This window comes from Crocodylus siamensis, chromosome 2, assembly GCF_052110815.1.
Source record: "Crocodylus siamensis isolate JL-2025a chromosome 2, ASM5211081v1, whole genome shotgun sequence".
Taxonomy (NCBI): Eukaryota; Metazoa; Chordata; order Crocodylia; family Crocodylidae; genus Crocodylus; species Crocodylus siamensis.
The window spans coordinates 123,192,876-123,217,212 of record NC_143396.1 but is presented as its reverse complement, the minus strand read 5'-3'; the positions used below and the strand labels follow the sequence as shown (position 1 = coordinate 123,217,212).

Here is a 24,337-nt window from a genome sequence, read left to right as displayed (position 1 = left end):
GGCAGGGAATGGAACAGGGCTGTGGGCAGCTTATCTGGGGCATAGGAGGGCCTGGTTCCCTGGCCCTGCGTGCACTCCTGGAGAGGGCAGGAGGTGGCACATGCCTTCCAGATTTCTGTGTGGGGCAGGAGAGGGGGCGGGCTGCCTGCTGCAGGCTCAGGGCTCCCCTCCCTGCTGCCCTCCCCCCAGGGCCTCCATAGCCTGGCAGGCAGCCCCCTGCTGTGGCAGGGCAGAGCAGGGCTGGGTAGAGAAGCTCCTTGCCTCTAGGAGCCCTGCACCACCCTGGTGAAGTGACCCCTGCCTGCCCAACAGCAGCAGTGGTGGCAGCTCGGAGTGCCCCTCGCTGCTGCTGGGCTGGCAGAGGACACTTTACCAGGACATTAAGGGGCTCGTGGTGGCAACAAGTTTCCCCGCATGGCCCCATTCTGCCCTGCATGCCAGGTCCTGCCCACTGAGCTGCAAAGGCCCCGGGGGGAGGGCAGCAAGGCAGAGAGCCTGAACCCAGTGGGCAGCCTGCATCTGCCCTCCCTGATGGGCTCTACTCTGGCTGTGCTGCCCATGGGGGAGGAGGGGGATCTGAGCGCCACGCTCTGTTCCCTACTCGGGCCACAGCAGCTGCCACCTCCCATAAGTAGCAGCCAGGGCTTAGGTGTTGCTGCAGGGGGCAGCAGCACCTGAGGCTAGGGTCCTCCGTCCCTGGCCTCGTAGCCCTGGCAGGAGGGGATCCCCTCCAGCAGGGCTGGCAGGGTAAGGGGCTGTGGGTGGGGGGATGAGGGTCACCAGGAGGGCCAGAGGGCTGTGGGTGGGGATGGAAGGGTACCTGCAGGGCTGGGGATTTGTGGCTTGGGAGTGAGGGGCCTGGACCTGTGCCCTGGTGAGTGAAGGGGGCAGGAAGAGCTCTGATTTTCCATGATAAAAAACCCAAAATCAAATACCAAAATTTATAGTTATTTAGAATTAATTTTATTCTAGTGATTGAGGCAATGATGGGTTTCCAAATTGCTTTAAAATTATAACTATATCAATAAAACATTTGGTTTTATTGATATATTGGCCTTTGGTTCTGAACTTTGTTCATCTAGGACTAAATAAGAAAATATTTATCATGCTATGTTCCTGACATAATAACAAAGCCTATGAGAATAGAGTTAATTATAACAGAATGCCAAAAAGTTGATCTTGATTCTCTGGTCTTGGACTTTGTTCACCTAAGAAGGAAACACTGAAACGTCAGTATATAACAAATTCTCTCTTTTTCTGTGGCAAACACATGAAAGCTCTCTCTAAACTTTCATATAATTGCGTAGAAAATTGTTTGGTATACTATGGTGATTAGCATCCTAAAACATTAACATAATAGAATACCATCATCTTGATCTTGAATTTCTAGTTCTTCATTTTGTTCATCTAGGAATAAAACATAAAAACATGAGTATATATCAAGTTATCTTTCATTCTCTAGTATACACATGAAAATACTCTTCATACTTTTACAACATTGCATGGATAAGTATATAGTAACAGCTAGTAATTAATATAAAATTATGAAAATAATAAAATACCATTAGGTTCACCCTGACTTTCTGGTTCTGTCGTTTTTTCACCTATAAATAAAATGCAATATCATCAGCATACCACATATTCTCTCTTTCTTTGGCATACACGTGAAAATGCTCTCCCAGCCTTTCACAACATTGCATCAGGACAGAATTACTACACTAGGGAAGCTAATGTTATAAAAATACCTAAATGTAAACATATAAAACTCCATCATGTTGACCTTAAATTTCAGGCTCGGGACTCCTTTTTATCTAGGAATAAAACACAAAATCATTAATACATTTGAAATTCTCCCTCTTTCTCTGGGATACAGTCCCCAAACTTTTATTTGCTTACATAGGGAAATATTTAATATGGCAAATTGAAATGCCTAAATAAATACATGCAGCACAAACACCAAAACATAATACCAAAATATTGACCTTAATCATTGGCTTTACAGTTTGTTTACCTAGGAATAAAATTCAAATAGGATAATATAGAATGAGCTAACAGACTTATTTTACATTATTTTTAAAAAGGTTCCAACTCAGGCATTCAGCCGAATTTTCGAAAAGCAGTTAATAGAGTACCGTTAGGATAGCTATGGAATAGGTGAGTGTCGCGGGGCACTCCCGCGCCCCGCTCCTAAGGAGATGCCCCAGGAAGAGGAGAGGCCTGGAGCAACACAGATGGGGGTTGCTAGGGCAACCAGGCAGGTCATGTGGCCAGGAGGGGGCAGGGCCAGGCCCTTATAAACAGCTAGGCCAAAGCCTAGGGAGCAGTTCCCTTTGGGCTGTCGCAGGAGCAGGAGCTCTGCGGCTGAGCTGAGCAGCCTGAGGCAAGTGGGGCAGCCTTACCCCACTAACAGGCTGCGATGATGCAGGGAACAAGATCACCCTGACTGCAGGTAGGACTGAGAGCCCTGGCAGGGCTTGGAGGTATTGTTAGGCGTGTGGAGCCTCGGTTTAGGTTGGAGCCAGAGGGCTTGACTTTGAGTTATGGTTAACCGGAGGACCGGGTGAGGCTGTAGGGGAGCGAGGAGGCCTCAGCGGGGCTCCCCAGCAGTTTGGGGGCTCCGGGTGCCCAGTAGGGGCACAGTGCCAGGGGGCCAGGCACGGCTACGGCCACCTGAGCCCCAAGCGCGTGAGGCGCGCAGCGCGGAGAGCGCGGGACAGGCCCCAGGGAGGGCGAGGCCCGGAGAGGGCGCAGCGCGGAGAGCGCGGGACAGGCCCCAGGGAGGGCGAGGCCCGGAGAGGGCGCGGCGCGGAGAGCGCGGGACAGGCCCCAGGGAGGGCGAGGCCCGGAGAGGGCGCGGCGCGGAGAGCGCGGGACAGGCCCCAGAGAGGGCGAGGCCCGGAGAGGGCGCGGCGCGGAGAGCGCGGTACAGGCCCCAGGGAGGGCGAGGCCCGGAGAGGGCGCGGCGCGGAGAGCGCGGTACAGGCCCCAGAGAGGGCGAGGCCCGGAGAGGGCGCGGCGCGGAGAGCGCGGTACAGGCCCCAGGGAGGGCGAGGCCCGGAGAGGGCGCAGCGCGGAGAGCGCGGTACAGGCCCCAGAGAGGGCGCAGAACAGGAAGGGGACCGGACAACGTCCCCCGGGACAGCTGCGAGGCTTGGGGCGTGCTGAAGGGGAGGTTTTGGAGGCACGCATTTGCCCATAAGGCTGGGGTGAGAGTACCCCACTTTGGAACGGAGGGGATGCCACCGAGGTGCCGTTAGGCGTAAGTAGGCAGCCTCCCATTCTGAACTTTAACAGCAAAGACGTGGCGGGCGAGAAGAGGGTGCCAGACCACCCTAATTGGCACGGCAAGGGGGCGCTCGCGAGCTCACGGCCGCTCGCGGGGCCATCCGTGACAGTGAGCAGAATATTTTTATCTCTTTATTTTCTTTATAGATATAGAAGTAGGTTTTGTATCTCTGTAACTAAAATTTGTTGATGGTTTTGCAGCTGTTGGAGAACATGCTCCAATTATGTGAATGAAGATTTTTTTGTATTGTATTCAGAAGAAATATAGCCATCTCAGCACATTTTTGGCATTATCAAGCTGATTAACTAAAACAAAACCCAGAGCCAAACTAAAAAGGTAAAGGTGAATCAGTAACTGAGCTACTGTTGAAGAGCTTATAAATCAGAAATAGATATGGAAGCAAATGGCTGAACAGTTCCGCCCTCAGATTTACAAAGGTATATGATCATGACACCTCCAGCAAGAAAGGGAAGAGCAAGTTCAAAGCAAAATAAAACAATGACTCCATTAATAATTGTTTGGCTTCCCTTTGCATAAGTAGGGATGAAATATGTAAGCATTCTTTATGCTTTAGTTGAAAGTGATCAGGACAGAGAAAATAAAGCTATCAAAAAATACCTTCACAGTTCACTTGTAGTTCATCCTCTCCTGTAAGGCAATCAATTTCCTTGTTACAGAGGTAAGTCTTTGGAATACACACACCAGAGTTACAGAGAAAACTCTTGTTCTTGCATTCTGTAGAGGAAAAGAGAATACCATTTATGTGAATGGCGGCAAAAGGTTCAGCAGCTTAACACATGGCAAAAATAATATCTCCAAATCAGATGTTCGTAACTATATGATGACACCAGACACTGTAAACCTAAGATGAAATGGATGCCGTTAATTCTGTATACTCTATAATTTTCAGTTTCAAGGCAACAAAGATTTAGCAATAGTTCCCAAACTTATTGAGCAAGACTACTTGCTAATTTTTTCCAAAAGTTGTGTTGGAAAACATCAACCCCAGCTAAACATCACTCAGCTTCCTCTCTTGTTAGCATTCCTGATTTCAGTAGCTTTAGGATGCTCCCTGGAGTAGGGCTAACATTTTCAAAAGCAGAAGCCTAAACTATGCTTCTAATGCTCCCCTCTACACATTAAAGGTATTGTACAATTAACTGGTTAATTGCCAATTACCGGGAAAGCAGTTGTCATATAATAACCCCTCCAACCAGCTACTTAGACTTTGAAAAACTGTACTGACTTTATAGTTGCTTGCTACCGAACTTTAATTTGCACATGTAGTAGGGTCTCCCCTGCAGCTGGGAGCCCTGTCAACTGACATAGCTAGTGCAAAACCCCCAGACTCAGGGAACCAAGACAGCTGTGATCCCCAGAGCTCAGGCTGCATAAACCCCCCAGGCCTTGAGGATCGCAACTGCCATTATTCTTAGTGCCTGGGGTTGTGGGAAACTCCCAGACCTTGGGGATCATGGCTACCATGGTCCCTAGCACTCCTTGAGGACATGTGGCATGGCAGAAGGTGAGAATTTGTGAATTGTGCATGAGATCCCATCGTGCCTTTGCCTGCACATGTAGAGCGGGCCTAAGTGACTTACAGGTAGGCCTGTGTGAGTCGGCAGCGATCTGATCCAGCTTCAGAGCTGGCCGCTTCGGATGGCCGCAATCTAATCTGGAGCCCTGGACCGGGTTTCCCCCTCAATCCGGCTGAAGTGGCTCTGAAGCTTCAGAGTCTCCTCAGCGATCCGGCCATAGGGTATAATGGGGAATCAATGAAATATCTATAACTTCGTTGTTTTTTGTCTGATTTGGATGAAACTTGCAGGAATGGTAGCCTCTACTGAGACCATGAAACCTGCCAAGCTTCAAGAAGATCAGTTTAGGGGTTTGGGGAGAACTGTACCCCAAATCCTTGAAAGCCAAACTCCTGTCACTGATGTATGTTACATCATGTGGGGGTCAAATCTGCAGGGCTGGTAGCTCTTACTGAGGCTGCAAACCCTGCCAAGTTTCAAGAAAATAGGTGCAGGGGTTTGGGGGAGCTGCACCTCAAGCTGCAGACAAGCAAAACTTGTGCCATGGATGACATTGCGTGTGTTAAGACGCAGCAGGGTGACAGCTGCAGGGATGGAGGCCCCTGCTGAGGCCACAATGCCTGCCAGCTGTGGAGGAGATGGGTGTGGGGGGTTCTGGGGCCCTGCACCCCTAGCTGCTGACAGGCAAAACTTGTGCCAAGACTGGCTCTGCCTTGGGTCCCTTGGTTGTCTGAATTGATCCTTTCCTCTCCTCAGCCTGGTTTTGTAGGTGCTAATTGCTCTTGTTAAGTCGTTATGCAGCAGCTAGGTCCTGTGTATTGAGCTGGTCCCTGAGTCCCTGGTCCCTGGGTGAATCATGATTGATTGATTGGTAACTGGGAGCACAGCAGCTTAGCAGCCAGGCCTGCAGCAGTGTCTCCCCTCCCTACCCCAGGACAGAGACGGTCAGTCCCACAGCACTCATGGCACGAGTTTTGCTAGCCCCAGCTTGAAGGGCAGTTCCCCCCAAACCACTGCACTGATCTTGAAACTTGCAGTTTTCACCCTGCTATGTTGTAACGGCTAGACACGACATGAGTTTTGCTTTCAAGAATTTGGGGTGCCATTCCCCGCAAACACTTGCACCAATATTCTTGAAACTTGTCAGGCTTCATGCTCTCTGCAGAGTCTACCACCCTGGAAAAGTTCATCTAAATTGGACAAAAAAGTTCATCTAAATTGGACAAAGTTATAGATATGTTATTTTTCCCCCATTATACCCTATGGCCCAATCACAGGTGGCTTGAAGCGCTTCGGGAAACCAAATGAGGCCAGCATGTTGACCTGGACGTGCTGCTTTGGATCCTGAAGCATCTGAAGCTTCTCCGGATACGAAGCTCTGTCCAAAGCCTCACACAGCCTTACTTATAAGCACATGTTCTGTTGAATAGCTTAGGTGCAAGTATAGGATTAGAAGAAAAAACTCCTAGTTTTTTCCTGTGCTTTTACCTACAGTTTATTTGCAGACTTTACCTAACCTGTAAATGTGCTGGTAGAGGGACCTTGTTGTAAGCATAGATGTCTGTAGTTATAAGCATACCTATATGAAAAATACAAAGCCAAAACGCATTTGGCAATTTTAAAAGTTGGCCAGATATATTCATTATGTTTTAATAAAAAATTACTTTTGTCTTTGTTTGCCATCCATTATTAATTCACTTTCTATGAATATTCTAGCAGACAAATTTATTAACAGGAACACTAATAAGAAAACCAAAATCAGGATTATTTGTGGAAATGAATTTTGAATTCATAAGTATGTTCTGCTTGCTTCTGTGTAGTACATTAACCTCATTTTAAAACGTATGGTCCTCCACTTCAGTTATTTGACCTATTTCTCTTCTGTTTTCAGGCAAACTAGCCACAGCTTGAATTTCAAATGCTGACCAAAGTGACTTGTCATGAATGATCTGCAGGTCAAGAATCATCTCAGATATGTTTTTGTGAATTATTTTTCATGAGTAATGCATTTGAGATGATATTAACTTCGTTTAAGGACAGTTTGCTAACAGGAAAAGATGCAGATCTATTTTTACTATCAAAACTTTCCTATAAATACTAATCTTTTTTAATTCAACCAGGCAAACTAATTTTTAACAACAATATTTTTCTGCATCCTAAGTAATGCCACTCTGTCTCTCCTAACACTCTTAGATTATCTATGCACTTCAAGAAGTTACATGACGGATCACTTTCTTTACTTACCTATAAACAAAATAATTACTTTTTTTCCACAGCTCAAATTAAGCAAATTGATAATGCCTTATGCCTCTGAGAGTTCTTGGGGAAGTTACATAAAAGAATGTACATTGAGGCAGACTCAATATTATTACCTTTGCAACACAATTCATCACTTAGGTCTCCACAGTCATTTATCCCATTACAGGTTTCTGTCAGAGGAATGCATTTCTTATTGGCACAACAGAATTCCTCTGGTGTACATTCTGTAAGACAGGAACAAAAATTAACTATATTTGGAAGTTTCTACAAGTCTATAAATGTACTGGGCAATTTCTCATTTATAAGCATACTTTTGCATTAGCTACTCCCCTCCCCCTTGCATTTTAGGGCTTCCTCCAAAGCCCAGAGAATTCAGTAGGTGTCTTTCCATTGATTTCAAAAGGCTTTAATTAGACCTTCAGTATGGCCTCCCTGTTTTTTCCCTTCTCCACCTTCCAGCTGCCTGGAAACCACTCTCTTTGTTAAGTATTCAAATAAAACTATTAATCAGGCATTTTACTCAATGGTATTAGGGATTAATGTGATGGGCACTCTTCCTTGTGAAGGAGACATTGTGTTCAGGAGTATCCAAATTTTTGCTTTTGTGATTATATCAAAAACAGAGCAGATTATAATTTGCCCCAGCCAAGTGCATCTCTCTCTGATGCTACCAAAATAGCCGACAACACTAAAACCCCCAAAACCTGCAACCTAACCCCAATCCTTCAAAGCCATATATCTTCATATTTTACATATAAAACAAAGAACTATAAAAAAAACTTCAGACAAGGACTGACAAGGACTAGTTTACAACGGTAAAGGAATTATTTCAGGTTCAGTCATCTGAGGTGATGAACCCCTTGCAGAAAGCACTAAGAATTCATACAATCCAGCTCTGGGTTTTTGAAGCTACTTAATTTCATTGCATTTTCTTCCTGAAAAGAGCAATGGCTAGGAGAATCTCTCCACCAGTGTTAGAAATTATCCAGAAGGATGCAAGATGGTCAAGAGAAGGAGTTTAGAGTTGCCTTTCTTGATTAGGAAGTGAATCCAATTGGGGATAAAATATTTTGTCATGTTACCCTTTCTGAATGTCTTTCAGAGTATTTTGGGTACAAAGTTTAATTGTATTCCTTGTTTATTATCGTTATTTAAACAGCTCAAAATCATCATAAATTTTACAAAAAAGCAATTCAATACCTCTCTATAGATTACTGACAGACATGCACTCCCCACTGTAACTTATGGTGCTTTGCAAGAAGCACCATGAGTTATAGTGATCCCCTGGACCCAACTGACTTTCACTGTTGGGTCTGGGAGACTGGGGGATCAAGCTTCACAGCCCCCTGCTCCCAGCTCCAGTGTTATCTTCATAATGGGAAGGGGGAAGAGAGTGGAGATGGCTTAGTCTGGGGTTTCCTCAGCCTAGGCTGGAGGGTGGTGCAGGTGGATTGGAGCCCTCCTCCTACCTCAACCTCCAGCACAGGCTGGGGAAACCCCAGACCAAGGTCCTTTTCCTCCTTTCTCCCCATCCCATTCTGAAGACAGCACTGGGGGTGGAGATGGGCCACATCAGCTCAATCCTGCTCCCAGCACATGCTGACATAAGTTAATGAAGGCACTCGGCTCTGGAGCACCTTTATTTGAACCTTCATGTAATGAGGGTTCAGATTGTTACACAATCAAGCAATTTTTAAGTGCTCTACAGCCATGCGCTTCTGTAACGGCATGGCTGTACAGCACTTCAGGGACCCAATCACACAACAAACTGTCACTTCTGTCAGTGCCCATGGTATGTCTATGATGGCATGCTTGATAGTGCAGCTTAAAATGAAGAACCTTAAGAGCGTCTAAAAAAACCTCTTTTTCTTTTTACCAACCTCTCTGGTCTTTATGGCATGCCACCATAGCAAAATTCTTTACACCACCTGGAGGTGATCTCTTAATTAATTTACATTCAGCTAGGCTAGTCTCTAGTCCTCTGCACATCACTCGAAGACACCAAGATGAAGTGTTGGCATGTTCTGGGACAGTGAATGTCTTTCTGTGATATTCAGCACCCCTACGAAGATACAGTTTAAGAAACAATTGTTATAACACAGAATACACTTCCTTCTATTTTGTGATATAGAATTGATTTGATTCCCCTCCCACCACCACCCTGCTGCACAACAGGGTGAGAAGGAAAAAATACACCCCATCAATAAAACGGTCAGTCAATAAAAAGGGGTAAGTAAAAGATGTCTCTTTTGGAAGAAAAGGTAAAACAAAATGGGGTTGTTAGTCTGCAAATTGTTCAATACAATTATTCCCTGCACCCAAGTATAGCCCCATCAAATCCACTGTGCCTCATCATGGGCAGCAATTAAACATGTAGGGTCAGACCTTTAGTTGTATGTGGACTTTTTTAATCAAGAATTTGGGGAACATCCTGCATCATGCTACGTATCTTTGACTTCTCCCAAAGTGAGTGAAAGCCAAAAGTGGTGAGATCAGAGCCAGACTGAGCCCTTAATAAAATTATCTTTTGGTAGCCTTATTCTTGCTTTAATATTGATATTCTCCTGCATTAAGAAATCTGTGTCAAGTAAATAAGCAATTACAGAGGCTTGTCATGGCAAATATGTAATGCTCAACCAAGACTCAGTGCTCTGTCTTGGTACAAATCCCTGCCCATGTTGCTTGAAAAGTTAATGGCCAGGATGGAATTGAACTCTCTCTCATAGTTATTTTGTGGGGTTTTACTGCAGGATAACAGGTCTTATGTAGCATGAAATTGTCACTTAGGTCTTAGACACAAATTCATTTGCAGCTACAGAATGGAGTGTTATAGGCATGGACACATGTGCAGTGCCCCTTGACTGGAGCACTACAAAGTTGCCTCAGATCATGCTCTCTAGCCAGGGGACAATAGGCTCCCTGGAAAATTTGACCGATAAACTCTTGCCATCACAGGAACAGCTGATTGGGTTATCTGAAAGCTGCCCAAGATGGCAACACTAATTGGGGGTCTCTTCTGCCAACCCAAGATGGTAATGGCTGATCTTGTAGGCCCCCCTGCTTGATCAGTTGTGGTTCTCTTATCTGAGAACTCACTCCCTTTCTGGGGAGTTGGGTGTCAAAGGTAGTGCTTAGCCACCCATGTGTGTGGAGCAAGTGAAGAGAACACTGTCTCCTGGTCCTGCAACAGTGGCTTCAAAAACAAACTTGGGGGTGTTGAGAGTGGCAGCTCTTTCCATCACCTGGTGGTGCCCTGGCAACACTGGTTTCCCCATGCAGCATTGCCCTTTTCTATACAAAAACCCTACAAAACTTACGCTTCAAAGCCACGGTGTCTGCAGGCTACATTTGCTTCATTCATACTCCATTTGCTGTTACACAGAAATAACTTCTCAGTGTTGTTCACAAGCTTTACTTGAATTACACCCTCTGACTCTGAATCTCCATAGTTCAGAGAAACGTCAACCGTCTCTAAAACAAGCAAATATATAACCCAGAACACTGTTATTCTTGCAGAAGGGTATTAGAGGAAAGATGAGCTCAGAAAAAATATGGAAGGGTTAGACAAGTAGTGGAATAGATTATGTAGGGAGGTTGTAGAATCTTATCGAAGGAGTTTTTTTAAGAATGGCTTAGACAAGAGATGCTCAACCTCTGGCCCACAGGCCAAATGCAGCTCACAGAGCCTTACAATCTCTCTCGTGGGGCTCCCCGTGCCTTGGCAGTGGGGAAGCAGTGGCAGTTAATACTATGCCCCCACCCCACTTCCAAGATCTCAAGCCCCACGTTGTGGGCCAGAGCCAGGCCACAACCCCCACTTCCCATGGCCAGATCAGGCCTGGGCCACACACCCTTCCTTCTACATGGCCTGGTTGGAGCAGGGCCATGCCCCCTTCTCTCTCAGCAGGGTTGGGCCATGCCCCTTTCCCTCCACTTGGCCAGGTTGGGGCTGAGCCATGCCCCCTTCCTCCCGGGGGCCAGACCATGCTTCCTTCCACCCAGCCTAGTCAGCTTGGGGCTGGGACATGTCCCTTTCCTCCCACAGGGTTGGATCAGGGCTGCGTCTTGCCCCCACAACTGGGCAGGGATGGGGCTGGGCCATGCCCCCTTTCTCCTCACAGCTGGATCAGGGCAGAGCCGCCCCCAACCTCCCACTATGTAGCCAGATGGGTCCCTACCATGTATGCTGTGCATCAGATTGGGTCCACAGGCCAGACACAACCTGTGGAGGGATTGGGCAATGCCCATACAGCCCTACAGACAAAAAGGTTGAGCACCACTGGGTTAGACAGAAGACTTTAGGAATGGTATAGCTATGGATGATCCTGCCTTGGGACATGGGCAAACACTAAGTGGCTTCTTGAGTTTCTTCCCTTTGCAAATAAATGAACATTGTTTTTAATCTGTAGAGAGTGAAGTACCTACAAGTTATCATTATATGCTTGGAAAATAGGATTCTAATACCTCCATGTATGTAATTGCCTTGACTCATATACTTTGCTTCTGGGTGCTGACATTCATAGCTCTTCAGCTGACAGTAATTTCGGAATGTTTTTCCATTGATAGAAGACACTGAGGTGCCATTCTTTGGGCACTGGTAGGGAAGCTTGCAAATACAATTTCCTGACACACATCTCTTCCAGGGCAGACAAAAAACTTTCTGACAAGAGTCCTGTGTGTATTTCTCTTTCAAACATTCTTCTACCAGGTATGTTTCCTTGTGAGTTGGTTGAACCAGCTGAACTGGTTCTTTATTGTACTCAGAGGTCTGGTTCTGGAAGACCTAAAATAAAGAAAAAAAATGAAATAAGTCTAGGAAGCAAATAACTGCTATTTGGGTCCATTTCAAAATCCACTGAAAGCACTGCATGTCCTTCAGCTGATTCTAACTGGGTGTTATATAAGGCCCATCACTACCCTTTTTCTTGTATCAAAAGGGTCTTTCACATCAGGTGTTTTTAGTATTATATATGGTCGCCCCACACTATCTTCTTCCTCTTTCTTCCTTTTTTTTAAAACTTATTTGGGGTTTGGTTAACCCTCTTTCTTTTTGAATCTCTCACCAGGGTCTCTTCTCTCTGATTTCCTGCATACGTAACAGTCTTGCCTTTTCAATATGTCAGTTTTAGTACACAGCAGATTAGAAAATTTTACCCCAGAAGTTGAACACATTAAAAAAGTATGATGAATTGACCATTCAGTGGGATTTACAGTAAATTGCTATAGGGGTGTATGAAGCTGGCTACATTCAATTTGGATTCAGATTCAGCTCAAGTCAGGGACAGTGATTCAATTTTTTGATTTGGACCACTGTCCCCGATTCAATTCAGCTGAATCTGAATCTGAAGATTCGATGCTGATTTAGAGAATCAGCGATTCAGCCATAGACACAGCTTTAGAAGTTTTTTCTACATATCTCAAAGTACTAGTACGTCTCGTGAACGCTGAGATGCTGGGGTGGATGGAGCATCCCACAAGAGTGCAAGGGGCCCCACCACGTGCTCAGTGGCAAGTACTTCTGGTCCACTTCCAGGCCTGCTGGGGAGCATGCAGGGGAGCCCCCCTGTGCCTTGCTGGCTTGACGATCAGCTGCGAGGGGACACCAGGTGCCCCCCAAGACCCAGGAAGCAGGCAGTCACTCAGCTGGGGAGGCATGGGGGCCCCCCCTGCATGCTCACCAGCAGACCCAGAAGTGACCCCCACATTCCTGTGAGGTGCTGCACCTGCCCCAGCATTACAGCATTGACGAGCCACCTGGTACCTTGAGGTATGTAGAAAAAACATTTAAAGCTGCGTCTATGTCCCAATCTTTGAATCTTTCTGAATCTCTCCAAATTGATTTGGAGGGTTCTGATTTGATTTGGATTTGGAGATTTGGCCACCGAATCAGGCCAAATTTTTGCTTAATCGAATCAGGGACTGAAGCTTCGCACAGCTGTAAATTGCTACTAGCAAAATTGCAGCTGGATGCTTCAGAACAGGTGTTCTTTTCTGGCCTAATTTTCTTTGATTTTAAGTGTAACCTACACATTTTTAAGGAGGCACATATGAGCAAATTAAGTGAGAGAGAGATTTGAATCTAAAGTTTTCCTTTAAGGTCTACTGTGGAAACAATTATGTATAATGAACTTCTTGCAAACTTGAACTTTAAATACTGGTATATTTCATGGCCATACATTTTTTTGCCTCAAGCACAAACACAAATTTGTTGGTTGGTGGCCTGTGCTACCCTGTAGTTCTGGCTCTGGCCCATATGAGTTGTGTTTACACCTATACTGACACAGAGCCCCAATAATTCATTCAGGGCCCGATTAATGCATAGGCAAACTAGGCACATGCCTAGGGCCCTGAGCTGAGGGGGAGGGGTGGGGGGGGGAATGCAGTGTGGTGCAAAGGGCCCTGTTCGCCTTCCCTCCTCTCCTCTCCTTCCCCTCTCCTGGATGCCTGCGGGGAGGGTGCTGCTAGGTAAATATAATTTTTTTTTCAGCTTTGACCTAGTTCACATTCACTCTCTGGCCAGCCACAAAAGCAATACAAAACAAACAATGAGACTCATTTGCATACCTATCTTGCATATACCTGGACTATGCAAGTAAAATATCCAAATGAGTCCTCTCCTCACTTATACTACATTGCTCATGGTAACTCGCTAGTGAGTGAATGAGAACCAAGTCACACGCCTCTGCAATGGCAGCACCAAGAGGGGAAAGTGTTCTTTCCCCTGCTGTAGCTGCTCTAGGGGTGGGGAGGCCTTGGCTCCTGGCCTCTCCCACCCCTGCCTTGGGTCTGCTAAATGGTTAATCTGGACCTGATTTCATTGAAGGTTTGCCACTTTTCCTTGCTACTATTTGAGATAAAAAGAATGTTGAAACATAAAAATTACATCAATCAGACTTCTGCATACAGATATAAGAAAAAAGTTAGCCCCCAGATTTGGCTTGGCATTCTTGAACGGGCTTGTTAAATCAATACAATTCAAGTCTAAGGTACTACAGTGAAATCCTGATCTGCTGAAATAATGAGTGCTTTGTTCCAGATTTGAGTGGAAACAGGATTTCACATAGAAACTTTACCCTGTTGTGTAATCATATTAAATTTGTCCTGTTATTCATGGGTCAGTACTTATTCAATTAATTGAATTATATTCTTGATAGAATCAAAACAATGAGACAGATCCTATTGTCCTTATTCTGGCTTAATTCTCATATTTCACTAGAAGTTTTGCCTGAGTATAGCTTGAGAATAAACAGAAGAATTTGACTACCTGGGGCCCTATTCCTGCAACTGAATCAAGTTAGGAGTAACCCTGAACCCATGTGAAACTCCATACAGATTTGGCCCGCTGACATAATACCCAACTAGAATAAATAAAGGAAAGAAAAATATATATCAAGATTTAGATATTCAAGGTTGGAATAATTATATCAGTACCATTAAAGGAAATTTAAAAATCATCTATTTTTCCCAGTTAGTATTTAAGAAAAAAATATTAATTGTTTCATTTAAAATAAATGAAATTCTTACCTTTCCTCCATAAGTACAAAAGAAGACACATGAAAAACCCAAGAGCAGCAATACTTTCATGATGCAGAGTTTTTATCTTTCTTTTTTCGATGAATTTCCCTGGCTAGGATTGTTTTTAATCTCAGATATTTGTCTGTGTTTAATTTTTAACCTTTAGTAAAATATTTAAAAGTTAGTTTAGAAACAGAGTGCAAGAACCTTCACATTGACTGATAAATCTGAGCACGCTGTAAGTATACTGTCTCAGTTTATCTGGTCTTACGGTAACAAGAGAAGATAACGAAAGTAAAGTCTTTAAAGTAAATTATTAAGGGGAAAATCCCATTAGGAATTTACTTTTCCAAGCGCTAAACATTGCTGATTTTTGCTAAGCCTATCCTAGAAATTCTCAGGAAATTCTACCCTAGTTCTTAGTTGGCTTCATGTATGTGTCTCTAAATAATTCTGGAACAGAATACATTTCTTCACAACAGCTAGAAGTAATACCAGGAAGTACCATGCATCACTTTTCAACAACCTAGATGGTCATCATTCAAGATTACATTTGGTACATTGCTCAATGCTTTGGCAAGTAGTACAAACAAACTCTCTATGGGAGAGTCAAATTGCAGGAACATTTTTTTAATGAAAAGAAAAAAATAACCAACATAAATCACTTCAGATTCCAAAAAGCCAGAAATAACACAACTGCTTTTGCATGCAAAACGAAAAAATATCCTACATAATGTGGTGCTGACAGGCTCACAGAAAACTAAAGTTATGACTTCAGATGTCCTGCATAAAAATTCTCTGTTATGAATAGGGGCTTCCTGGTGATGGCATGCACAGAGATGAAGAAAACATGGTTGTGGCCACAGTGCTAGTTTACCCACTTGCCTTTGGGCATGCCACACACCTGACTCGTCTGCCACACCTTGTTAATTAATTAAGATATTAATCAAGGTGGGAGGCTGCCCATTCTTGCCCCGATGCCAGGGGGCGCTATCTGGGGGTCTGTTCCTTCCCTACACCACAGTCCAAGCCTTACAGATGGCATCCAGATGTCACAGTGCTCCCGGCCTACAGCCGGACAAAGCTTAGGCCTCATTGTCAGGCCTTAGACACTCACATTCAAACCTCCCTCCTCTCACTAAGGCCTCTCACACTCCACCCTCTTTCACAGGGTCTCTTTCACGCATCGACAACTTATACTGCCTTGCTCCCTCTTGGAGTAGGCCCCTTAGGCCATAGGCTTTAGCTAGCTCATACCTTGGGTGGCAGACGTACCATCTTTTGAGCCTCTCCCACGACCCTCACTGCGGTAGTGGCCAGCCAATTACCTGACCGGGTCTAAGCTTGCCCTGGCCCCTTCCTGGGGCAACTCTCTCTCTCTCTCTATATAAAAACATACTAGGCTCTCAGTCCTCTGGTTTTCCCCCCCTTCACTGGGGTTCCTCATCTCCGCCCCTCACTGGGGCCACCCCCTCGCTAAGGCTCTACATCTGCCACTGCCCCCCTTCACTGGGGCTCCACACCACCCCCTCACTGGGGCCACCCCTTCACTGGGGCTACTAATCTCTGCCCCCCTCTCACTGGGGCCATGGGGCTTCCCCTCACAAATCTGTTGTGGGGGAAGGGGCATAGGGGAGGGAGTGGGGCTAGGGGAGGGGCAAGGGCTGCTCAGCCAGGGCAGGACACCAGACCGAGCCTTATTGGGGAGGTGGCTCCCACTACTATCTGCACCTCAGGAAGGCATGGGGGGGCATGTGCCCCTGGATCTGCGCGAGGGGTGGGGTGCGATGGGCTGCTGCTGTGGGTTGGGGCTGGAGCAGCATCAGGCTCTTCCTGGTGGTGGCACTGGGAGGAGGTATTGGGGGGGATACGGCAAATTCTGGAGTGGCTGCAGCCTGCTCCCCATAGCCCACTCCCGTAGGCCCCCATGTTGAGGGAGGGAGTGGGCTGAGGCAGGAGCAGGGGCAGGCACTGCCTAGCCAGGGCAGAGTGCAGGATGGAGCCACAAGTGTCTCATCCGGAGGGTGCTGGGGAGTTGGCAGCTCCAGCCGCTGCATGCACCCCAGGAGGGCACAGGGGTGTGTGACCGCAGATGTGCATGTGGGGCAGGGCAGACTGCGGGCAATCCACCCTTGCCCCAGGTGCAGATCCAAGGGAAATGTCTCCATGGTCTCCCAGGGTGTGTGCAGTGGTGGGACCCACCTTCCCCCCCCTCACTGCACCCCCCAGATGACCCACTCGTGGCTCTGTCTTATGTCCTGCCCTGGCTGTGCAGCACCTGCCCCTCACCACGGGGGCCTTGATTGGGAGCTGCTGGTTATAGTAGCAGTGGAGATGTGTTGACTTGTTAAGCACTGGCTGCTAAGGCAAGCTCATGTCCCACTTGATGCCTGTTGGATAGGGGCAGAGTTTGCATCTAATGATGAGGTGGGTAAAGTTAGGGGAGTATTTGAAAGCCAGAAGCTGAAGGGTTGGGAATTCTTCCCTCAAGGAAGGTCTGATGTTTGTTGAGTATAAGCTGTAGTTTGATCAATGATGATTCTTCCGATCAGTTCCAGTGTGGGGTGGTAAGGACCACCAGAGATGTGCAGTCACAGCAGGGTTTCTTTTTGCATTGTAGCAGATTACTGTGTGGTATCTGGATTGCTCTTTCAAATCTACTTTTCAAATCTCTTTCAAGTCTATTTCTCTTAAAGTGTCCTTGTTGTATAAAGGAAGATTTTAAGTTGGCCAGGTGGGTATTCTTCTCAGAGCAGGTGCGGTGGTATCCAAGTGCCTGAGTAGATTACAGCTGTTTTGGTGTGCTTAGGATGATCAGAAGTCTTGTAGGCATAAGCACGGCTTTTTGTATATGGGGTTTGTAGGGTGCCATCCTACAATGTGCTGCCCATTTTTAAGAAGGGGAGAAGGGATGAGCTGGGTAACTTTCGGCCAGTCAGTCTTACGTCTACTTGGGAAAATACTGGAAAAAATCATCAGAGAGTGCATTTGTGAAGGCCCAGCAGGGGAAATGATGCTGAAAAGAAACCAGCATGGGTTCATTACAGGTAGATCCTGCCTGACAAACCTCATAGCCTTTTATGACCAGGTCACATAATACCTTGACATAGGAGCTGAGGCTGATGTCATCTACCTGGACTTTAAGAAGACCTTCGACACAGTTTCACATCCTATTCTCATAGGGAAGAGCAGGCTGTGGAGTGGATGCTTACAGAGTCAGGTGGGTGGCTTAGGAACTGCACCCAGAGAGTGGTGGTGGACAGGTTGTTCTTGGCCTGGAAGAAGGTAGGCAGGGTTCGGTCCTTGGACTGGTGTTATTTGATATCTTCATCAGCGATTTGGATGAGGGTGCGGAGTGCACCCTTTCCAAGTTTGCAGATGATACCAAGTTATGGGGCAAAGTTAACACACCGGAGGGCAGGGAGAAGATACAGGTCTATCTGGACAGGTTGGATCAATGGGCAGAATGAAATAGCATGCAATTCAACCAGGATAAATGCAAGGTACTCCATGTAGGGAGGAGGAATCCCCAGCACATCTAGAGGTTGGGAGATGACCTCCTCAGTGGCTAAGAGGGATCTTGGAGTCATAGTTGACTCCAAGATGAACATGAGCCGTCAGTGTAATGAAGCCATCAACAAGGCCAATTGCACCTTGTCATGCATTAGCAGTTGCATGACCAACAGTTTGAGGGAGGTGATGCTCCCCTTCTCTGCAGCATTGGTCAGGCTGCAGTTGGAGTACTGTGTCCAGTTTTGGGTACCGCACTTCAAGAGGGACACGGAGAATCTGGAGGGGGTTCAAAGGAGGGCCACTCACATGATTAGTAGCCTCCATGAAAGACCCTATGAGGGGAGGCTGGGGGATCTGAGTCTCTTCAGCCTTCACAAGAGACCTCTGAGGGGGGAACTTGTAGCCGCCTATATGTTTATCAAGGGAGGACAACAGGGAATTGAAGATGAGCTATTTACCAGAGCACCCCCAGGAGTAATTAGGAATAATGGGTGCAAACTAGTGGAGAGTAGATTCAGGTTAGACATTAGGAAGAAGTTTTTTACAGTAAGGGGGGCCAGAATCTGGAATGGGTTTCCAAGAGAGGTGGTACTATCACCTAACTTGGAGTTCTTCAAGGGGAGGCTTGATAGACACCTGCCTGGGGTCATCTGACCTCGGTCCTCTTTCCTGCCAGGGGCAGGGGGTCGGACATGATGATCCTTTGTGATCCCTTCTGACTCTGCAATCTATGAATCTATGAATCCTGAATGTGGATTATGGTATCTAGAAAGTTGATGTTAGTTATTCCAGAAAAAGTCTGATTTAGAAGTGATAGTTGTTATTAATCCTGTGGTCAGTAAGTGAGTCCAGATGATAAAAATATTGTTTTATGTAATGCAGGTATAGTACAGGTTTGATGGTGCAGTTTTCTAGAACTTTTTTCTCTAGGTGGCTTATGAAGACGTTGGCATATCCACTTCACCCTCACCCATAACAACTTCATGTTCAACAATCATCACTTCTTCCAAACCATGGGCACAGTATGGGCACAAGGATGGCTCCTCAATATGCCAACCTCATCTCTTCATTTATTTCAGGTACTACCCATATTACAGGCTAAGGTCAGAACATAAGATTCAATTTGAAATTTCCTGGGTTTTGTTATATGTTGTCTTCAAAATATTTAGTACTTTAAATAGAGTTTAATACTCAGTTAACAAACATTTAATATATGGGAAATAAAAATATAGGTTATCTACACATATTTGTCACTGACTTGTTTCTCAGTCATCTTGAATACTAAAAAAACATTGAGAAATGTCTCAATGTTGGCTTACACAAGCCGGAAGGTCTTCTTTACAATACAAACCATCTGAAGACCTTCCAGCTTGTGTAAGCCAATTCGGTTACAAAATATCTTAAAATGGCAGAGGAAGAAAAGGAGCCAAACATATGAAACCAGCAGATCAACACTTAAGCTTTTTCAGACAAACATTAACTATTTTTTGTATGCTTCCTTCCCCACCACCCAAACAATTGGCCTGTCAAAAACAGCAGTAGTTCAATTAGTGATTTCTACAACAAAGGTCCTTCAGCCAGGGCCAGGTGGGAGGACAGCAGCTGTTTGTAGCCTCCTGGCTGCAGCCAGCCCAGGTTCTGGGTAGCTGCTGATAGCCATGGAGCCTGAGCTGCTCCCAGCAGCTGGTTGGAAAGGATGGAAGCCCTGCTGCAAACAGCTGCTGCCTCCCCAGCCTTGGCCCCGCCCCGGCCCCGGCCCCTGGGAGGCAGCTGGGGCTGGAAGGCATGCTCCCTGCTGTGCTGCCTTTGCACGGCTTCTGCAAAGCAGTGTGTGGAACCTGGCACAGCAGGGCACGGGGTGGAGTTGGGGGGCGGTGCAGAAAGCGGCCTGCTGCTCCAATCTCCCTGCTGCCCTGGCCACACTTCCCCTGCAGGCAGGGGCAATAGTGAGGGGCACAACCCTGATGCATAAAGCGGTTCGTTTCTCTGGAGGCCACAAAAATCAAAGACACACTCATTAGATGGCACAAAAGGTGTATTTGCAAATAGGGTCAGAGCAGAGTCAAAAACTCAGATTACTCTGAACCCACCAAGGAATTTTGCAGGCTGTATTTATCTTTTCCCTCCTGGGCACGTGTGTAGAAACAGGAATTCTTACAGCTCACTTCCATTTCATACAAGCATACATGTGGTTACATCACTACATACATCGCGTGTATAGTATAATTAACTACTTAAGTATGCAGGGCAGAGAGGTAAATATGCATCAGCTAATTAAGCATGCTCAGAGACTACTATAGGTCACCAAGAGTTCAACCCCCCCCCTTTCAAGGACACAGTCAGTTGAATTCCAGCTTCTGTAATCTGTATGAGAAAGGCTAGGGAGAAGCTGGGGGAGAGTCTGCGATTTAGTATAAGAAAAGCTGTGGCAAGGCTGGGAAAGGAAAAAAGTCCTTGGCAGTGTTTCTTTCTTATCCGGTGCAAGGTGCAAGCTGTACATTTCTAACAATACTCCATTTCTAACAATATTCCATTTCTAACAACCCTGTGTGCTGCCCAAACTGCTCCCTTGCACATAGGAAAAGTGTGACTGGAGCATTGTGGAGCTTGCAGCAGCAGGCACCTTCCCTGTGCAGCCCCTGTGTGCTGCCGCTACAGGTCACACATGCTCTGGAGGGCCCAGAGGAGGGCAGCAGGGCTGGGAGCTGGCTGCTCCTCCAAGCTCCATGTTGCTTGGGTCACACTTCCCCTGTGCAAGGAAGCAGTGTGGGCATCACGCAGGGTTGTGCCCCTTGCTGTTGCCCCCACCTGCAGGGGAAATGTGGCCATGGCAGTGGGGAGCTCGGGGCAGCAGGCAGCTTTCTGTGCTCCCTGCTGTGTCCTGCCATGCCAGGTTCCACTTGCTGCTTTGCAGAAACAGCGGTGAGGGCAGCACAGTGGGGAGCATCCCTGGTATCTGCTGCCTCCCCGGAGCCCAGGGCTGAGGCTGGGAGGCAGCTGGGCGGGGGCCAGGGTGGGGAGGCAGCAGCTGTTTGCAGCTGGCCCAGGTTCTGGGTAGCTGCTGATAGGCACAGAGCCTGGGCTGAGGGCAGGGGCTTTGGGTGGGGGCAAGGGGCAGCAGAGCTGGGGGTCCAGGGCTTTGTGTGGAAGTCAAGGGGCATAAGCAGGGCTGGGGGGCAGGGGTTTTGGGTGGGGATAAGGGGCACAAGCAGGGCATCCTGCCATGTACCCCCTGCCCTCCTTTTTTGTTTCCGGCATGCAGGCACTCTGGCACTTTCCAAGGTACGCATTGTGGTTTTTTCAGCACTCCAGCCAAAAAATGTTGCCTACCCCTGCTATAAACCCTAGGTTAGCTTGGAAGGCAGCTATGCTCACCACAGAAGCACTACAGCATTCAACTGAGATCATATCAGCTGCTAACAGGTCAACAGCTCAGCACAATGCTGCAACCTTAAATGCAAAACTAGCTCTTCAATTATTTCATTTAAGGATGTAAGTGATAAAGTGCCAAAGCTAAGAGATCACAGAGGTATTTTTTTCTTTAGTCCTCCAGGGGCAGACGAAAATCACACTAGGCAAAAAAGTGTTGCATGGCAACTATGTTCACTGGCTGAAGCTGAACCCCGAGACTTCACAGAACAGCCACTAGCCGGCAGGAGGCTGGTCCACTCCAACAGCACTGGGGCCGTCACACACAGCCTTTTTCACTAAGGTCATTTCACTTAGGAACAATGGAAGAAAACACATTTTTAAAAACATGATAATATGAGGATGCAACTTCTGTGGGGGTAGGGATAGAAGTTCAGGTTGCATATGTACATCAAACTTGTTACTAAAGATTTATTCCATTCGTCTGTGAGAGCTTTGTTTTAAGTTTTAAATTGTGGTTTGAAGATCACATTGGGTCCCATGAACTTTTATAGTGCTTTCAATGAAAAGTTTGATAATAAAGGCGTATAGTGGCCCAGGAGACATTCTGAAGGCTGAAAGTGATCCAACATTTTTGAAACTACTGCTTTAAGTGCTGCATTTGCTGGGCTGGTGTCCTCGGATTTCTGCGTCTAATGATGTGTGGGAGTAGGGATACTGTCCTAATCTAAGATGTTTCAGGGGGCATTTGTACATGCCATGGCATTTGATCCTTGTTAATTTACCGTGACTTTAAAATTTTAACCTAAGGTTATTTTGGTATGTCACATTTGTCTTTGCACGTCATGCGCTTTTGAGCGAGTTAAGTCCCTTGTGTCATTCTCTGTAGCGAGAGGCAAATCACAACCTACCACCCAGTAATGTCTTTCCTAAAGAATTACAGCAGTAAGCACATGTAAACCAGCCTCCACAGTCCCTGCTTCCTGCCCCCCACCGGGACTCTCCTGCTAAGTTCCCTCCCCACCCCCACACCAGGGCATCATCACCCCAAAACCGTGTCACTTGCACCTGCCTAAGCTCAGACCAGTCTCCCAGTAGGCGACCCCATGGCGATCCCGAAAACCAGGCATGTGAATCATCCCCCCCATCCCTTCCTACCAGGTTACAAAGTAATGAGAATTTATACATATGATTTAAAAAACACCTATATAATTGATATGATATCAGAATTGTATGGGGTTGACAGTAGCGGGTGGGTGTTACTGCCCCAGTTGTTTGGCGATTGCGACGGATGACGGTGGTGAGCTCTTACTTTCCTGGCTTTTTAGGACTTTTTTTTTTTTTTTTCTGTTTTTTTGCACCAGTCCTGGAAGCACTGCAATACCAGGTCAATGCATGGAGTGAATGGAGCACGCTCCGGTTCCACCACCCAATACCAAAAAGAATCTGCTCAATATAGACCTCTTAGGGAGGACATATCAGAGACAATTTCCCAGCATGCCCAAGCTGCCAGGGCTTGGAACAATTTCCATGGGGAATATGCCTCCCGCCCCCCACTCAATCACACTATGAAGCTGGTGAGCCAGAGCTTTAGTGGGTAAGCAGTGTTCGCTGTCTTGGAGACTCTGGGTGCAAAATGTCTTTTCTCCACAAGGCCAGGGAGCAGGGAGTTTCTGAGCACACGTGTATCACGCACGCTGCCAGCCTACCCTGTAAAAATGTCCATGAACCATCCCCGGTGGTTCACCGCGGCTTGCAGGATCATGAAGACAAATCCTTTCCTGTTTGTGAAAGACCTCCCCCTCCCCAAAGAGGACTGCATTGGGATGTGAGTGCTGTCTAAAGCCCCCACGCAGTTAGGAAACCTCTTTTCACTGAAGCCATCTATGACTTCCTGCAGCTTTCCCAGGCAAATAGATTTGTTTTCAGCGATATCCTGCAGCAGCTGGCATACATCTCATGTTGCCACCCAAGCCATGCAGGGAGCCACGCCAAACTGGTTCGCGATGTAGTGGAGGCTGGACGGTGTGGCCAGTTTCACGATAGCCATTGCAACTCTTTTGTCTGGCAGGATGTCCTGATGCCTGTTAGCATTCTGCCTCACAGTTGGTGTCCCAAGCATTGAGACAATATGATAAAATGTCTCCCTGGTCATTTAGAACATCTCCAGCTACTGCTGATCATTCCAAGTGGTTAGCACGATTTGCTCCCATCAGCCCAAGCTGCTCTCGCAGGCCCAGACTGTGTGGATGCTGCTCCTGAGGTTTCTCCACAGAGCCCAGTCATCTTCCACTTCTTTGTATGCCTCTTGGTTTTCCCACTCCTCGGAATATCTCCATTTTCTTTTTCACAATTCTTATAAAGCTTGGAGATACGCTGATGCTGAATACACTATCATGCTTATCCCATGGTGCAGCATATATTGTTATATTGTATTACTTTCAAGGCCAGCAGTAGTTCCATTAGCAGCATTGTCAACTCCACCTCCTCCTCCTCCTGCTCACCCATGTCCTCAAGATTCTCCATGTTGGAGGAGTCTTCACTGTGTTGTTCTCCATTCTCCACTTCCCATTCCTCATGTATTTTGTCCTGATTCTCCATTTGGCCCCTCATCATCCACTTCTCAGATCTCTGTGGGGAGGGGAGGGGGTGTTGTGGTCAGGAGCTCTGTCCAGCTGCGTTCAATAGATGACCACTGCTTTTTCAACAAGTAACAGATGCTCATCAGGATCTGGGGGAACGACTGCTCACCAGAGCCCCCCAAGGGATGACAAGATCGAATGGTCACAAACTCTGCTGTGATCGGTTCAGGCTGGACATAAGAAAGAACTTCTTCACTGTCCGAGCCCCCAAGGTT

The 24,337-nt window shown here is 46.7% G+C and overlaps 1 protein-coding gene across 8 annotated transcripts in view; it reads right to left on the bottom strand.

Annotated features, from left to right (window-relative positions):
• The window catches only part of CFI (complement factor I), a 29,762-nt gene extending 15,010 nt beyond the window's left edge, over nt 1–14,752 (bottom strand). For 4 of the 8 annotated variants that reach the window (XM_090036698.1, XM_090036699.1, XM_090036700.1 and 1 more), the window contains exons 1-8: nt 14,608–14,752; nt 11,548–11,866; nt 10,401–10,554; nt 8,964–9,145; nt 7,197–7,307; nt 3,905–4,021; nt 1,563–1,604; nt 1,366–1,407 (exon numbers count right to left, since the gene is read on the bottom strand). In XM_090036698.1, coding sequence (XP_089892824.1) covers nt 1,366–1,407; nt 1,563–1,604; nt 3,905–4,021; nt 7,197–7,307; nt 8,964–9,145; nt 10,401–10,554; nt 11,548–11,866; nt 14,608–14,667 — 1,027 coding nt within the window. In that variant the 5' untranslated portion in view covers nt 14,668–14,752. The remainder of the gene's footprint in view (nt 1–1,365; nt 1,408–1,562; nt 1,605–3,904; nt 4,022–7,196; nt 7,308–8,963; nt 9,146–10,400; nt 10,555–11,547; nt 11,867–14,607) is intronic. The other 4 variants (XM_090036701.1, XM_090036703.1, XM_090036704.1 and 1 more) reach the window with 2 other exon arrangements.
• Between the last annotated feature and the right edge of the window lie 9,585 nt (nt 14,753–24,337).